We start from the raw sequence: 17,963 nt of genomic DNA on the forward strand, positions 1-17,963 counted from the left end.
TACTTTGAGGAATCTGTCCTACAGAGATAGATCGTATGCAAAAACATACATTTAGAAGTATGTTGTAGTATTATTTTTAATAGCACAAAAAGAAAACCTAAATGTCCATCAATGGGGGCAGTTATTATATATCATAGCATACCAGAACATTCTCAACCATGTAATTCAGCAATTGTACTTCTTGATATTTACTCAAAGAAGCTGAAAAGTTACGTCCCCACGAAACCCTGCAAACATGTTTATGGTAGCTTTATTAATACCTGCCGAAATGCGGAAGCAATCAAGATGCTGGTGAATGAATAAACAAATTGCGGGACAGTCATATAATGATGATTCGCTGGTGAAGAGAGATGAATTCTCAAGCTATGACAAGACAGGGAGGAACGTTAAATGCATGTCACGAGGGAAAAGGCCGCGTACGCCATGATTCCAGTCACGGTCACGCTGCACAGCTGCGTCTGCTCAGCGATACGCCTCGTATGTGATGTTGGTCCCACAAAATTATAATGGAGCTGAACAATTCCTGTCACCTCGTCACACCGCGGAGCCTTCCTGACATCGTGGCACGACACATAATCACGGGCCGGAGGTGCCGGTGGCGTAAACGAGCCCACTGTGCCGCCAGTCGCGCCAAAGTGGAGCTCGCACAATTAGCGCAGCACATAACGCTCGACGATGACCACGAACACTCCCGTTCCTGGCTCGTGTCGTCACTGTACTTTTTGTCATTACGGTGTATTCTTTGTACCTAGAAAAAACTTTGCTGTAAAACAGTCTACTGAGTTACTTCCACAGTGGCCTCACACATCTGTTCGCTGTGTCTCTTGACTGCACCATTTTTTTCTCCTGGGCTTGATTAATCTTGTGCTGTTTTGTACAGTTCTGGGGCTTTTCCATACGGCCATATGGCCTAGGTGCAGAGTAGGCTCTACGACGGTTGCAAAATGACAAAGCTGCCTAAGGACGCATTTCTCAGAACATACCCCGTTGACCAGTGGTGCCTGACTGTATGTAACATTCTGGAAAAGGCGAAGTTGGAACAGTAAAAAGATCAGTGGCTGCCAGGGGTTGAGGGGTGCAAGGTGAAGCGCAAGGGATTTTAGGCCATGAAACGATTCTGGCTGATACGACAGTGGTAGATACATGTCCACATATATTTGTTAAAACCCACAGAATGTACGACACAAAGAATGGACCCCAATGTAAACGATGGACCTTAGTTAATAATAACAGGTCAATACTGGTGTATCGATTGTAATGAATACATCTCACCGACGTGAGCTGTTAGTAACGGGGCGCAATGGGCGGCAGGGCTTCTGGACACTCTTCGCATCTCCCATTCCATTTTTCTGTGGACTGAAAACTGCTCAAAACAGTTTATTGATAAGAATTTTAAAAATGTACGATATTAACAACAGGCAAAACTGGGTGCGGGGTATATGAGAATGCTCTACACTATCTTTGCAATTCTTCTGTAAATCTGCAACTATTCTAAAATATAGTTTATTTTTAAAAAGAAATTGATTATGTAATATTTTCAAGATACCCTAATTTTAATGTAAAAAATCACAGAATATTTTAGAATGATTTTATATATAAATTATGCTTAAATAACTAAAAATTATGTCACTTTACCAAATTAAATTATACCAAATGAAAAACATACTCCTAGAAAAGGGCCCGAAGCCCCCTTCCCGGGCTTCGACGGCGCTTACCTAACTCCGCAGAGCGGTGTGGATGAGCGAGCTCACGCTCTGAGACGTGTTGTGGGATTTTCACTTTCCACATCAGATTTTTGAATAACGAGCATACAAACAATCATGCTTCTAGTAAAAATAATTTTTAAATTAAAGTATCTCTGGAGAGTTCCAGTGTTGGCAAGTGAACACGAGGCCCCCAGCACAAGTGGGTGTCATCACAGAGCAGCCGTTACCTCTGCTGCACGATCAGGACTCCCCACTGCGGGTCAGTGAGCTGTCTCTAGAGCGCGCGCCCACGGGTGCGCTGCCCTCGCCACCCGCGGCTCCGGGCCTCGGCTGGGCGGGGACGCGGGCTGGGGCGCTGCCCGCCCTGTGCCCCTGGGCGCACCCCTGCTTGGAAACAGACCAGGCAGCTCAGCACTGGGCCCCGCCTCGTCCCTTCATCCACGGCGCCCACCCCTCCTCCCTGCCTCAGGCACCCACAAATCTGTCCTCTAGATCTATGAGCTCAAGGGCTCGTTTCTGTTTGTTAGATTCCATAGAGAAGTAAGATCTCACAGGATTTGTCTTTCTCTGTCTGGCTTATTTTGCTCGGCAAAATGCCCTCAAAGTCCATCCATGCTGTAAATGGCAAGATTTCATTCTTTTCTGTGGCTGAATAACATGCCACTGTGCACATAAATCCCGTCTTCTTTGTCCATTCGTTCATCGATGGACACTGAGGTGGTTCCCATTACTGTAAACGATGCTGCCGTGGCCGTGGGGGAGCAGGTATCTTTTCAAGTTAGTGCTTTCCTTCTCTTTGGATAAATATGCAGCAGCGAAACTGCTGGATCATGTGGTAGTTCTCTGAGGCACCCCCTCACTGGTTTCCACAGTGGCGGCACCAATTCACGCTCCCACCAACCGTTCCTTTTCTCCACATCCTCGCTAACACCTAACACTGGCCTTTCTGACAACAGCCTTTCTACGTGAAGTGACAGCTCCTTGTGGTTCTGGTTTGCACCCTGGCGATCAGTGATGCTGAGCATCTTTCCAGGTACCTGTTGGCCATCTATACGCCTTCTTTGGAAACAGATCTTCTACCATTTCTAAACTGGGTTGTTTTTTTGCAATCGAGTTGTATGAGTTCTTTTATATTTTGGATATTAACCCCTTATCATAGATATGATTTGCAAATGCTTTCTCCCATTCAATAGGTTGTCTGCCACTCTGCTTTATTAAGGTATAACTGACAAATAAAAATAAAAATCTATATTAAAGTATACAATATATTTTGATATATGTATACATTGTGAAATTATCACCGCAATCAAGCTAATGAACACATCCATCAAAAACAGTGCTTACTGTAAAAAACTCTATCACAGGAACAACATTCTGGTTGCTCCTTACTGTCCTACATGCGGACACCTTCCCAACCTGCCTGCACACCGGCTGAGGGTGGGAGCCGCGTCCCACGCGTCTTTGAACTCAGAGCCTAGACACATTCCCTTGACCTGGGAGACACACAGGCCCGTCAGGTGCAGTGCCAGGTGGCGCCCGGCAAGGACTCGTGGTGCGTGGTGATCTTCAGCTCAGGCTCTTCAGAGACACAGCTTCAAAGCAACTATGCAGCTTCTATCGACTTTTTTGTTAATTAGTACCACATGTTTATTACTCAATGTCTGAATTCCCAAATCATTCTTGGATTATTTTCCTTCATTTTTGAATGTGATATAAATGTTGAAATTAATCAGGTCACAAGAGCTTTAAATTGTGCTCTATGTCGATCCATCTTTAGAACAAGAATGGTACCTGAAATCTTCACGAACTCCTGTTAATTAACCACAATGAAATGCAGGAAAATGATGCTACTGCCAACCGCCCATCAAAAACACCCCGGGCTTATCTGGAATGAAAGGCTGTCTCATGCCTCACATCCTGAACCAGCCTGTGTCTGCATCTCCAGAGAGGCTGAGCTCTCCAGAAACAAAGACACTGTGTGGAGAATATCCAAGCTCCAGATCTTTCAGTAACGGGCAAAAGCTCAACTGATGATTTGTATGGAGAGAGGAATGTGGGCCCAAACCCGACAGTGAATCACAGCCAGTATCGACTGCTGGCGCTGAATTACACACACTTTTGAGAAACCCATGAGCTACAAATTGCTTTACTGCTGCTCAAAAGCCCTGCGGTTACTGGCCCCTCATCCGATGCACATAATCACCTGAGTGTTTTGAGTCCATTACCTTTGGGAACTAGAATGGAACCCGCACCCCACTTCCACAAAGCAAACACTCCTCTCCGAGGAGATAAACAAAAAGGACTGAACCGGATAAGCGTTTCCATGTTTCTTCTGGAGTACTGTTCTCTTGCTGAGAGGAAGGATCGTTTTAACCTCTTACAGCTACTCAGGTGTTGGTGTTTTTGCTTAAATCTTTACTAGACCCTCCTATCCCCTCTTCAGGCTACCAGTCCAGTGGAATGTTCCGTGCGCTTCCAGAGTTTCTGCTGTGCTTTCATTAGTTCACGATGGCTAATGATGGAACCCATTTGTTGCTGTCTGCTGGCTCAAATCTCCCCAAATGACATACGCTCGCTCCTGGTTTTCAATTTCATTTCATTACGCCGCACTAAAGATGTCTACTTTGAAGCGAAATGTTTTAACAATGAAAACATGTGGGGGACACAATGACAGGAACAGTAAAACCCCGTTCTTGTTATCAGCAGCAGCCATTATCAGCGCAAGCTGACTGGCAAGACAACCAAGTCAGGTAAGGCAGCATTTTGCCACTGACACACAGAACCTCTGGACAACAACGGCAGAAGTAACGGCTCTGTCCCAGGCCATGCCTACACCCTCTCCTACGCCCCCCATTGGCACTGACGGACTCCGACACCGAAAGCAAGGCCTTGTCTTCATGCTGCTTGGCTATACGGTTTACCCGCAAGTCCTTGGAAGCTGAAACTTTCTAAATTTTTTAATTTAAAATAAATCTTTAAGAACTCTTCCTATACCCAAGTACTTCTTCATAAGTCCTGATCCCATTATAGAGCTTTCCAGAGCAACAAGATTGCAGTACAGGTACAAACGCCTCCTTCAGAGCAGTGCTGCTCAGTCCTTTTAATCCAAACATGTTTGTTACGTGTTTTAAAATTTCAACAACCCTTTTAATGTATGCTGAAAATTAAGTGACTGTGATAAAAACAAATAAAGAAGTATTTCAAGGCATCTGTTTTTAAATCCGCATGCACTCTTCTCTCCTTGAAAATCACAATTTGTTTTCAAAAACACTTTTGAAACTGTGTAGTGACCAAAGAAGTGGCTGCCGTTTATAATTTAAAGCCAGGAATATGCTTCCGAAGCACATTCCAGCTCCACTGGCAAATTTAAAAAGTGAAAATAAACTAAACGGTTCCTTCTGCTTTTTCTGCCTTCCTGAATACAGTTTGAGTGCTTTTATGTTCGAAGTCCTAGTTTTTATAGACAATATAATGGGTGGCTGATCAGCTGCACTGCAAAACACCTTTTGTTTTATCAAGGGATTCACAAGAACGGATTAGACGATAGGGTGATTTTAAAAGACAATGAAAAAAGAGTGCAAATTATAATCACTAGATTCTACATGATTTTTCTGAAAATATTAAAGAACAAAAATTATACAAATTTAGTCAACTAGTTCAAATATATTTTTACAATTAGTCAGTGTATCACAGTGTCTAATCTCTCTCCCTGTAACTTCTAACTTTAATTAACATGCAAAAAAAATTTTTGGTTAATTCAGAGATCTGAGGAATTACCCGCCCTTACTTTAAAAAGAAGATCAAATCTCCCATAAGAGCAATGACTTTCTTTGGACTGATAAACCTGCTTGGGATTCCCCAGATGGCCGGCGAGACGAATGCAGGGGGGGCAGTTCCAACAGCGCTGGTCACTAGAGGGGAGCGGTCAGACAGATGGTGACGGAAAAAGACTGGACTCTGAGTGGTGAACACACAACGCAGCATACGGACGACGTATTACAGAACTGTACCTTTGCAACCTCTATAATTTTATTAACCAATATTACCCCAATATAACAAAACTTAAAAAAATTTTATAGCACTAGCATTACTGCAGAGCTCTACTGAGCACTTTCGCTGTGTCCTTTCGAAGGTAACTGTCACACTTTACGACCTACTCTTTGGCGGGAAGAATGATCTTCTTTAAGAAGGGAACTTAACTAACATTTAAATGTGAAATTAGAACTCAGTTCCCGACACTACTTTACACTACAGGCTCGAACGACTGCACGAAGCGTCTCTGCTGCTGTCTGGTCAAATAAATCAGGCAACTTGACACTGAGAGCTAAAAAAACACGTTATATTCATTTAAATTTTCCCTAACATACTATTTAGAATAAAACATTTTTTAAAAAGCATCTTTGCATAATAAAATCAATGGGCACAGTATGTCTTTCCAGAGTTTGTTCAAGGAGATAAGCCTGTAGGGTCACATTTTTCTCAAAAGTCAAATAAACCTGGAGAATCCAGACGCTTGACAGACAAAGATAGTTACGTTACAAATGACAAAAAAAAAAAAAAAAAAAAAAAAATTGAAGAGTAATTTTTAAAACAAGGCATATGATTGCTTAGCTTGCTAAAATATTTGTGATAAACTGATACTGTATGGATTTTGTTTAGTTTGGGACACTTTTCAGTTAACTATCTAGTTAGGGACACAATCTTTGAAATACTTGATCAATAAACTTATAAAATGAGACCGAGTAAAATGTAATCAGTAGCATTAATCTTGACCAAGATCGATAGTAGACCCCTTTATAAAAAGAACATAAAAATCTGAGCTACAATCCTAGGTTTAAATCTAATGCAGCAGAGAAGAGGAAGAAAAGAACCAATTTGTCATCTCACCAATTTTGAAGTGACATTTCTTACCCAAAGCCGAAGCCCACATATATGTGATACGTAAAAATAAAATACACCGTGAAAACCATGCGCGAAACGGATATCTTGGTTACCAGTGTCATTACGAGAGGAGAGGCCTGTTAGCAACAGCCAAGGGAAGCCCAGAAACGTACGAATGCTGTTACCCAGTACAGCAAGTCCTCACTCAATGTCATCGATAGGTTCTTGGAAACTGCAACTTTACACGACATGACATACAACGAAACCAACTTCGCCACAGGCTAATTGATATAAACAAGAGGTAAGTTCCTCTGGCACATTTCTGGCCACAAAAACATCACCACACTTCTACAGAGAGACCCAAGATGCCTCTAACATGAAACACTGAAATAAATGTGAGCTACACATACATTTAAGAAAGATTAATAAAAACAAGTAAGATCCTTCTTTTCCAACTCACTTATTCCAGTTCAGGGTCAAGGGAAGCCAGAGTCTCTCCCTGCATCACAAGGTGAGACCAACCCTGGACCACTCAGACCGGGTGAATTCAGACATGCCAATTCACCTAAGGCGCACGCCTTTGGGATGTGGGAGGAAACTGGAGTCCCCAGAGGAAGCACACGCAGGCGTGGAGAGGGCATGCAAACTGCACAGAGGCAGTGGCCCTGGCCAGGAATCAGTTTTATTTCTCACCAACACTATAACGGAACGATATTACTCCAGGACCTACTGTACAATTTATGACGTGGCTACAGTCCAGTTCTTGCCTACAGCCAAAACTGCTCAGGCTTTTGATAGTAGGCTTTTGATAAGTGAGTCCATTATTTATTTCAAACACCCAAATTTCATCAAATACTCTCACGATATCTGACCTGAAGCCCTCCACTGAAGCTGTCTAGGGTCGTATGGCCATTCAAACCTGACCAGTTAGGACAGTAACCTGGCCGCGTCGGCAGAGTCCCTTGTCTGGCCTCAGCTCCCCAGGGCCAGGAACTGGATGGGCCCATGACATACACGCAACACCCACCAGCTGGCAAAGGGCTCACGATCACTACTACAGCAGGACGTCAGCTCAGTAACTTGTACAGGTCCGTCCATGACAGAACTACTCTAACACACCCTTCCCCACATCAACCCGTTTCCGGTTCTTAGCCATTGTTTGTCTCACAAATTCCGACTCAGACGGAAGAGTAATAGAGTTCACTGTGAGGATGAAATAAGATGATGCAGGATAAGCATCTGGTGCAGTGCTTAGACCAACAATTATTAATCACAGCAATTACTGCTGCCCCTTCTCCATCTACCAAAGCGGAAGCCGTGGCGTAGCTGGAGTGAGATCCAGTCCCCCAGCTGTCCCCGCCCCGTCTCTCAGCTCTCCCAGACTAGTGTTCTTCTAACTGTAGGTGGTAGTGGTTATGAGAGCAATGTCATGGATCGTGACCAGCATTCCTTAACAAATAAAAAACTAGGACAAATTCGGAAACACCAGAGTACATCATACGCGTGAGGATGAGTACCGTTCAGCACACTGTTTCAGCTGTTCGTGCGTTTGTGAGCAGGTACACATGAAAACGTGCACTGTGTCACAGTGTACAATGCATTTCTTACAGGGGACCACAGTCGAGAGTTTGGAAAACATTGTCTTAAAACTACTTGCCCTCACCTGAAACGAAAACATTAAAAATCTGATCACAATAGTGAGGATGAGAGAGTGAATGAAGGGTCTGGTGTAGTGAAATTTGGCGCGGTTATGGAAGATCACGTGAGTGCTTCAGAATCACATATCTTACATTTGTGTAATGCATTCTAGTTTTTAAGCAGTTTGATCCTCACGAAAAGTCAAAGTCTTAAAGCATACTGCAATCTTAACTTGATGGAGTCTGAATTTCCAACTTCACAGATAACGACACTGAGGCTGAGAAGCTCGTGACCTGCCTAAAGTCACAGAGCTCGTGTGTGGCTGCTATTAAATACCAGTAACAATTAAGTATTAAGTATAAATAAAGTTAATAGCCTGATTTCAGAGGTCGTGAATGAATAGTTAGCGAATGCTATAAAAGATACCTAAAATTCAACTCTTAGTTTGAGTGATCTTTAAAATATCACAGTGCAGGATTCTATCAAGTCCAAAGATCTGCAGAGTGAGACGGAACCGAGGACCGACCTGAAGAACTAAATGCAATGCAAATGCCAGTCGAGACATGACCTTAGGGGCTTACAGGATGCAAACTGGATGAGTGAAAACTTGGTCATGGGCTACGTGACCACCTCTTTGAGATATGGAGTCATACACAAGGCACTGTAAATAGGCTTCAGTGTGTCTTTCAAACGGGAAAAACTAAATTAAGAAGGAAAAGGTTTGAGAATAAATACCATGGTATTAATAATGGTATCGAGGATTCTGAGCATATTTGCTCTTTCTGTGTCTATAATGTCTGACGGAACTGAACCATTAGAATAACAACAGATCATACTCATAACTTCATTTGTCATCTTAATAATATTAAGTCCGCAGTTCATGAACATGGTCGATCTCCCCATTGATTAGGTCTCCAAGTAATGCTTTGTAGTTTCCAGTGTGGTGGTCTAGATAAATATATTTCTAAGAACTATATGCTCTCTTATGCTACTGTGAGTTGATTTTAAAAATTTATTTTCCAACTGTTTGCTGCCAGTATGTAAAAAAACAATTGACTTTTGTATATTTCAAGTGCCTTTGTGACCTTGCTAAAATTCACTTATTAGCTGCAGTAGCTGCTTAGCAGACTTTTGGAAATTTTCTCAGGAAACAATAATTTCTGTCTCCGACAGGAAATACGTAATTAAATAACTGATTTAGACTTGTGATTTCATAACTGGTAAAAATTTAAGTTCATTACAGCTATGAAATTATTTGATTTAAAATAATTTGCTGGGCAATTGAATTAAAAGAGAAATTGAGTACACTCCATTTATAAAAGAAGCTTAAAATGTTCAAAGAAATTTCATTAGTATTTTGTAAATGTAATCAAACATTATTCAAAAACCCCTTAAAATTATGGCAAGATCATACATTGAAAATAAGATTTGTAATCTGAATTCAAATGTTTAAAGAAGCAGATGTCTCTTTAACGGACTGTTACTTTAATGAACTGAATAATAATTACTGAAATTCAAGTGAACCTTGGAGTTGCCTTTCAGGCAAACACAAATCATGCTCATGAGCACCAGAACCTTAATGTTCAGTAGTTAATACCTTACGTGCCCATGAATACGGAAACCTAACATATATGTATATATCTTTAAAAGTCAAGATAAACCAGAGTTTTTAACACTGCGGGTTGTGATCTTTTAGTGGGTTGTAAATTCAATTTATGGGTCAAGACAGCCATTTTCTTTTTGACAGACTAGTAAAGGACACGGAGTGCATCGCATCTAGAGGACAAACAGTATATCATGAAACTGGGTCTAACTTTATGTATACGCACAGTACTTCGGTTACGCAGGACAGAGCTCTCTCTGAACCTAGTTATTTCCACACACAAAGGCAAGGTCAGAGGGGGACTTGTTTTTCCTGGGGCAAATGCAACAGAAACTGCGGAAGTATGGGGGGAAATGCCAGGGAACCATGCCAGGAAGAAAGCAGAATGGAGTAGAAAGAGAAGGAAAGAACCGAATGGAACAACACGGAACAACACAGACGGAGCCCCCGGAGTTTCGGAGGATCAGACCGGGAAACACTCACCGTGTTCGGATTTCCAGTGACAACAGCAAAGAGCTAAGGGACCCTGGAAATTCTCTCCCCTGGGTAAAGGCTTAAGGCACTAAGCCAAAACCAGGTGCTGTTATTTTTTCAATAAATTTAAATTCAATGTCCTTAACTAGTAATTTATGACTTAGTTACATTAAAGACAAATCAGGAAATTTCTTGCAAACATTTCAAAGAACGTACAGAAAAGAGAGTTAACATCCAGACTAGTGTGTGGTAAGTTTATACTACTGCAATTATAAGAAGAAATAGAAATAAAGGTTATTCTAATTTGCTCCTTATTTTAAATAAATTACTGAAAATAAGTAATTACAGAAATTATAGAGCAATATTAAAATTAAAATTATTTTAAATCTCGGATTAGAAACAAATACTAGCTGTGATTTTTACAATAAATAACATCTGAGGGGCCAATGATGAAAAACAGTCAATTAAGTTCTAAGGATAACCTGAGGTTACACGGGGAAGACATATGATGTGCTTACGAAATAGTTTATGGTCAATAAACTTTTAATTTTTTGTAAATCTGGAACTAAAGGATTTTGCTACTAACAATAAATACAAGATTAGTCCAACATTAAGAGTCAAAGCAAATCACAGATTAGCATGGCTCTAAGACCAACGCCAGACATCTGGTTTCCTCTCTCAATGACGCTTGTAACATATTGACAGTAGACACACTGCCTTGGCATCTCCCGAATGGCTAAACTAATGGTCAAGTAGCTCACCTTACTGAAGTAAACACCACAAAGTAATAGTAAAAACAACGAAAGTGCAAAGCATTAATTCTTGTTCCATTTGTTAAAAAATATACACAGATATAGGCACAGAAAAAAATCAGGAGAGCATGAAAATATTAACGATGATTATTGCTGTGTGATGAGAGTATACGTCATTTCGATTTTCCTCTTAGTAACAGATGCATTTGACATATTTTCTACTAATATTCTCAGTAAATATTTTTTTAAATAATTTAAACAAAAAACATAAGATGTAACTGTGATGTAGGATTTTAAAAATCTATACATATCTATCAATTTAAAAGCAATCTAACAGACTTTTACTTAAAAAACACTTGAGAAATTTCTGATATCTTTTCTTTAGAGTAGGCAGAGGTCCTGAATTGAAAAACAAAAGACCTACTTATGAACAAAATGCTTGCTTTAGAATTTTCCAAGTTACTTCAGTTTATCAGCCACACTGACCATAGTACCTTACCCAGTAAATACAATAGTTTGCATTGTTATGCAGACTTCCTAGTTCAGAAATAACCATAGAACCCAAACCTCCAAAATGTGCGTGAGCACGTGCATTTGGGGGCGGGGGGTGGGCTTGAGGGAGGAGAACGGGATTTCTAGAGGCTTACAGCAGTTCAGAATTGGGAAACTGGAACTCCTCTGACAAGCGGCCATTGATGCACCTTGTAGCCCAACTTTGTTTCACAGAGGCCTATGCTGATCCGCTGTTAACTACTGAGCAGCTGGCTGAGAGAAGAAACTAGATGCAGTGAAAAAAGCATCATCCTGACTAACAATACTGCCCATATTAAGCTCTGTATTTTCTGAGTCAGAGTTTGGGTCAGAGAAAAGAACAGTTTCTCACAGATTCCATTTAAATCTCAAATGACCATGTTTCACAGCATGCGCGATACATTCCAGCATGGAACTGCATTTTAATTTCCTAAAACCACAGGATGTAAGTCTGATTTCAAATAGAGTCTGGACTGTGATATTCAATACTGATAAAAAAATGTAGTGCTCTCTTGAAAGTTCCAAAATTCAGCTCATGGAAAAGGATCTTCATTTTCTTCTGTTAAAAATGAGACGACAGGCCCGAAATGGAGTCACTTATGCTAAGCCACGCACCAGCAAACCTAGACTTAATACCTAACTTACTTACAGTTTCAGCCTAACCCAGGATGGAATCAGTCTAGAGTTACCCACCTGGTGAGCCCTAGTGGGGCCACCTGCCTGACGGAGCCCTGCCATCTCCTAAAGAAGGTGACCTTGCCACAAACGATAAGCTCTGGCTGATATTGCCTCCTCTTCTGCCTCCTCTGCCTATAACAGTCTTTCATTTTGTACAGCACTTCGGAGTTCCTTTCTGCCTGCTAGACGGGATGCCGCCCGATTCATGAATCATCAAATAAAGCCAGTAAAATCTTTAAAATTTACTCAGTTGAATTTTGTTGTTTTTAACACTTCGAAGCACTATTTTCAAACAAATTTACCCCTTTGATTTTTGTGGATGAATTCTAAACCATGAATGTTAAGAGCTAAAGGTGCTACCATCGGAAATGTAACTTAGGAGGTCACAGGAAAAGAGCATGCTATGTATTCATCACGCACTTGACAAACAGTCAATATGAGGCTTTACATTTTCTTTGCCATGAAATGCTCATTAGGCCTTACTTTGGAAAATAAATGAAAAATCTCTTAACATGAATCTTTACTTGAACGTCCATTCAGTACATGGAAATTACTCAGATGCCTTTTCAACTTTATAAAACAGAGAGAGCCTGCGATTCCTTTAACATCCAAGAACAAGAAAAAGAGAAGATGAAATTATGTCTGAGTTTGGGAGTCAGAAACCAATTTAGATATTATTATTCAGTTGGAAGGAACTTATAAGGATAAATTTTTATATGTGACATGAAATAATGCAGTGAGATGTTCAGAAGTTTTCAGCATAAGGCACTAGTTCTGACCTGACCTTGAGAAAAGCTAAAAGGAGAAATACCTCTTGAGGAGAGGATGAATAAGTCTATGCTTTCCTCTAAATTACTATTTCCTCCGGCTTTGAACATGACTCCAAAACCAACTGTCAAATTCAATGTTTGTTTTAAGCAACTTATCCGTTTGATCAATAAGGTATAATTTCACTTAGAACGAAATGATGAGATTCTGATCAATAATTTAAGGTCTGGGACACCTAAATATCTAGAAATTCTCGGCGAGCCTGGCCCATGAGGCAGCTGGGCCCCTACGGCCACTTGTCATCAGATTCTAAGGAATCATAATGTGTGAGAAGTGCCTGCTCTTGATTTCATCACAGCTGAAGGTAACGAAATACGACGGTATGTGAACCATTTTTTTTTAGATAAGAAAAAAATGCTGATTTATGGGGCGGGGCGGGGGGACATCTTAGAACAGAAGAAATTGCTGCATTTCCTGCATTTCTTTCCTGGCCCCCTTTGTCTTCCAATTTGATTTTTCCATTTGCTTCCTCCTCCCCTAGGCTTTGCAGTTCTCTGTCCTTCTTTTTCCCCAAACTCAGACTGCAGGTGGCTAGTAGAAAAATGTTTATATTCTTAAGAAGTGTGCATCGGCGTCTCCTGGTGAGGACTCAGAGGTCAACGAGGCGCACATCGGAGCACCCAGGAGCCTCAGCCTGGGGGAAGGCAGCTGAACGCGACCATCCCGAGAGCACGGGGAGCCTCATGGCCCTCGCCTGACTGACAAAGCCGCAGCGGAGCGGTGAGGATGACGAAGGCTACGTGTGCCGAGGAGGGCCTCTGTAAACTGCCAGTGGTACCCAGACCAACGGAGGTGAACAGAGCTGCGCACTTGTTTAGAGAGAGGGATGAGCGCAAATGAAGACAAATGCCAACGGAAGCCTGTGGCATATATGGGGTTGTAGCACCCTAATTTGTGTAACAATCACCAACACAATAATAATAGGGGGTTTGTCTCAGCATGCTCATCTTATTTCAATCCTCGTTACAGCTCAATATGGTAGGTTCTATTATTATTTTAATCTTGAAGGCCAACAATCTGAGGCCAGGGAGACTATTAAATTGCCGAAGGGCACATGGTTTACCAGCTGATGATGGAGCCAGGATCAAAACGTAGGAGTCTAATTCAGGGCTGTGCTTTAGTGTCTGTACAGACAGTCAGTGCACATTGTATCCAAAGGGAAATGATCAGAAAATATTGTCAGAAAACTCATCAGAGCCTGTTGGCTCCCATCCCCTGAAATCACTTTACAACTAACTGGTCAACATTTCTATCTTATTGGCTAAAGAATCTAGTGAACAATTTTTATGTACTGTGACAGCTCTAAAAGTAATGGATAATAGTGTCAGCCCTCAAAGAATGATGTAAAAAATAGTCTAATGAGAGAAGCTCGATCAGTAAGTAGCACTAGCACAACTAATAAAGGATGGTACAAATTACATAAAAATCATTTAGTGAAAATTTGCAGAAATATCAAAGTTAGATAAAATGCAAAATGCAGAAATGAGGTTTCTGCATTTATTTGCAAAACTGTGTTGTGTGCATGTGGTCCCTTCTCTCTCTCTCTCTCTCCCCCCAATACTTAAAGAGGTACCTGGACCACATTAGGAGCCACAGCCACATGAATTCTAAAAACAAAGCCAGCGACTTCCGGCCAAGCTCCGCTCCAAGCGTACCTGCTTCCGGGTCCTGGTTGAAGCGGCAGTATTTGGAGTTCTCGAGAGAAGGCAGGCACTGCTCGATGGGTACCCAGACATACGTCTCAGGACACAACAAATCGGAAGGCCTATAATGACCCTAAAGAAACATGAAGAAAAAAAGGCACAAGTATTACTGACATAGGAACTTCCTAGTTACAAGGCTCCAGAGCTCCGGGAAGGGTTTTAATCACAAATTTAAATGAAGTTAACCAGAAAACAGTTTTCCTGTAAATACCAAATGACTCTATTAGCAACTGCTTTCCCATCTCAAGAATGCACATTTGATTCAAAAGCTCTTCCAAAGTAACACATCACCATCTGGGGTGCCTGCGTTGATCTGGAAGATGTGAGTTTTCACTCTTTTGGAAGGAATATTTAACATGTGATTCTTGATGAGCTGACTGCCCAGAATACACAGATTCAAAATCAAGTTGTCTTTTAAATGCTAGTTAATAACAAAGGGGAATTTCTTTCCACATATGACAGCATTACAATATACATACATGAAGTGAAATGACTTTCCGAAATGAAACTTCACTATCTTTAGTCACGATTTTTTAAATTTATAGACTCAGTAGATAATATTCATTGCATTCTAATATATTAAAAAGTACTATCTTGTCAACATACTTCCATGAGCAATCTATACTAATAAATGTAAAAAAGAGAAGTTTAAAAAATATTAGAGAAATTTCAGAGAATCATCTGATAATGACCCTCTAAAGTTTCTTCGCTCTATTTAGAAAAAAAAAATGATTTATATATTTATAAGCTAATTATGTGCCCCAAATCTAAAACAAAGACTATACAATAGATGCTGAAGAAAAAAAATCATTCACCTAAGGGTAACTCAGTAGACGACTAACAAAGGATGGTACAAATTATGTGAAATCATTTAGTGAAAATTTTCAGAACTATCAAAGTTAGGTAAAATTCAAAATGACTTTTCTCTAAATTTTAAAATTCAAAATTCATTATAGAGGTTAAAATCTAACACTTTTTAAAAAAATTTTTTTACTAAAACACAGTATATCATAACCTGGTAAACATACATGAAACTATAAACCAGAAACAAATGTTTATTACCAAATGCTTACCTGTTATATAATCCTTTATTTTCTATTCTACTTTATTTCATTTTTTTTTTTTTAAACAATGCTCTTAAACCACCAAAACTGCTTTCACAAACGGCAAACGGACTGCAACCTCAAAGTCTGAAAACCACTATCTGGTGCAAAACCCACGGCAATGAATACTGCTGGGCTTAGCGCTGTTCTAGAGCTCTCCATGAGAGACGCACTCTACAACCAGCCTGCTCCGTGCCAGCAGCTACGGGAAGCGTCACTCGGATACAAAATGAGCGCATGTGCTCCCAGTGTCCAAAGCATTCGGAGTCCGTGAGCGAATGAAGACACAAAGTAAAATGTGTCTTGAGAGGCTGGCGGAGAGTTCAAGGAGGCCATGGAGTTTTAATGGGACTTTACAGACTGACTGACTGGACCAAATCTAGGGCAGGACGAAAAGAAATGAGAACGATCTAGATGAAGGGTACTTCATGAAAAAAAAAGACAGGGCTGGGCCTAGCACAACTCTGCGGAACAGGAAATAGCGGGGCACAGCGGGAACGGAAAGGCGGGCTGGAATCAGATTCTGTGGAGCCTCAAATGGCGTGTTTTGGACTTTATTCTGGATGAAATGAGAATGCCTGTGGCTGAGAGAGAAACTGTGACAGGATGAAGACCAGAAGCCAGGCCTATGACTGATTTTCTGGAGTATTTACGGAATTGCTGATGCCTGACTGCCCTAGAGCACTGCGAGTCACCGCGGGGGGGGGGGGGGGGGGGGAGCTGCAGGTGGTCTGCAGACTCATCTATTATTAAAATTCATGACACAGGATTATTTAAATTAACCATTTACACTGGAAGTATAATAAAGCTAGGCGTTCCACTGACGTCATCTTATCAAAAGCAATGCCATTTTCTCCATTAATTCAGAAACTGCTGTATTGGGGGAAAGGGACAGAATTGTTTGAAGCTGTCCATTTTATTAACAAATCTGAACAACTAACTACCCAGCAGTCTAAATCGGTGGTTCTAAATCCCCCCCCCCTTTTCGGTTATAGATCATTCTGACAATCTGATGGGCGTTAAAAACGCTAAATATAAAAGCTAAAGATACAAAACTTCTGGGGGGAATAAAGGAGTAAATTTTCTTGGTGTACATGAAGATTTCTTAGTACACAAAAAGCATTAACCATAAAAAAAAAAAAAAAAGGTGAACTGGACTTCATCACAATAACATAATGTCTTCAAAAAATGATTAGGAGAATAAGCCAAAGACTGGATGAAAATATTAACAAAACATATATTAGAAAACAGATTTGTATCCAAAACATGTAAAGAATTTAACAACTCGATAATAATCGACAATCCAATTTTTAAAAAACCGCAAAAGACAAACACTTTGCCAAAGACATAAGACTAGCTAATAAGCACATGGAAAGCTATCCAACATCAGTTACCAGAAACGCGAATTAAAACCATAATAAGATATCACAGAATATCCACCAGAATGGCTGAATTCGTGAAAAAAAACTGGAAAACAGGTTTTGGCACAGACATGGACTATATAGAACCTGGAAATTGCTGGTTTAAAATACTATAACCATGTGGGGAAAAATAAATATTCTCATATATATATATCATCTGTGATTATGTCTAGGATAAATCTCTTAAACTGGAATTGTTGGGTATAAGCATTTTAAGTTTTATAGCACAAAACTATTTTCTAAAGAAGTCATGCCATTTTACATTTCCATCAGCAATGTTATACATCAAGTGCTAATTTCCCCACATTCCTACCAACACAGTATACTATCAAAACTTCTGATTTTTGCCAGCCTGAGACATGGCAGTTCATTGTGGTATTCATTTACATTATGCATCTTTCCATATGTTTAAAAGAATTTGTATTTCCTTTTCCATAAAGTTGGCCCATTGTGTTGTTAGATTTCTGGTTTTTTCTTACTAATTAAAAATTATATAGTAAGGAAATTAACCCTTAGTTTATAAAATCTGTTGGATTTTTCCTAGTTTATCTGTATTTTGACTCTATATGCCATGTTCTTTTGCCAAGTGGAAATCTGGTAAGTGGTAAGATTTATCATTTTTTTTTAAACAGCCTCTGGGTTTTC

At 40.4% G+C, this 17,963-nt stretch overlaps 1 protein-coding gene across 7 annotated transcripts in view; it reads right to left on the minus strand.

Moving 5' to 3' along the window:
• The window catches only part of ATE1 (arginyltransferase 1), a 120,614-nt gene that overhangs the window by 18,439 nt on the left and 84,212 nt on the right, over positions 1–17,963 (minus strand). For all 7 annotated transcript variants that reach the window (XM_016149091.2, XM_016149090.2, XM_016149089.2 and 4 more), the window contains one exon: positions 14,747–14,867. In XM_016149091.2, coding sequence (XP_016004577.1) covers positions 14,747–14,867 — 121 coding nt within the window. The remainder of the gene's footprint in view (positions 1–14,746; positions 14,868–17,963) is intronic.

Source organism: Rousettus aegyptiacus, unplaced genomic scaffold (genome assembly GCF_014176215.1).
Source record: "Rousettus aegyptiacus isolate mRouAeg1 unplaced genomic scaffold, mRouAeg1.p scaffold_m13_p_6, whole genome shotgun sequence".
Classification (NCBI taxonomy): domain Eukaryota; kingdom Metazoa; phylum Chordata; class Mammalia; order Chiroptera; family Pteropodidae; genus Rousettus; species Rousettus aegyptiacus.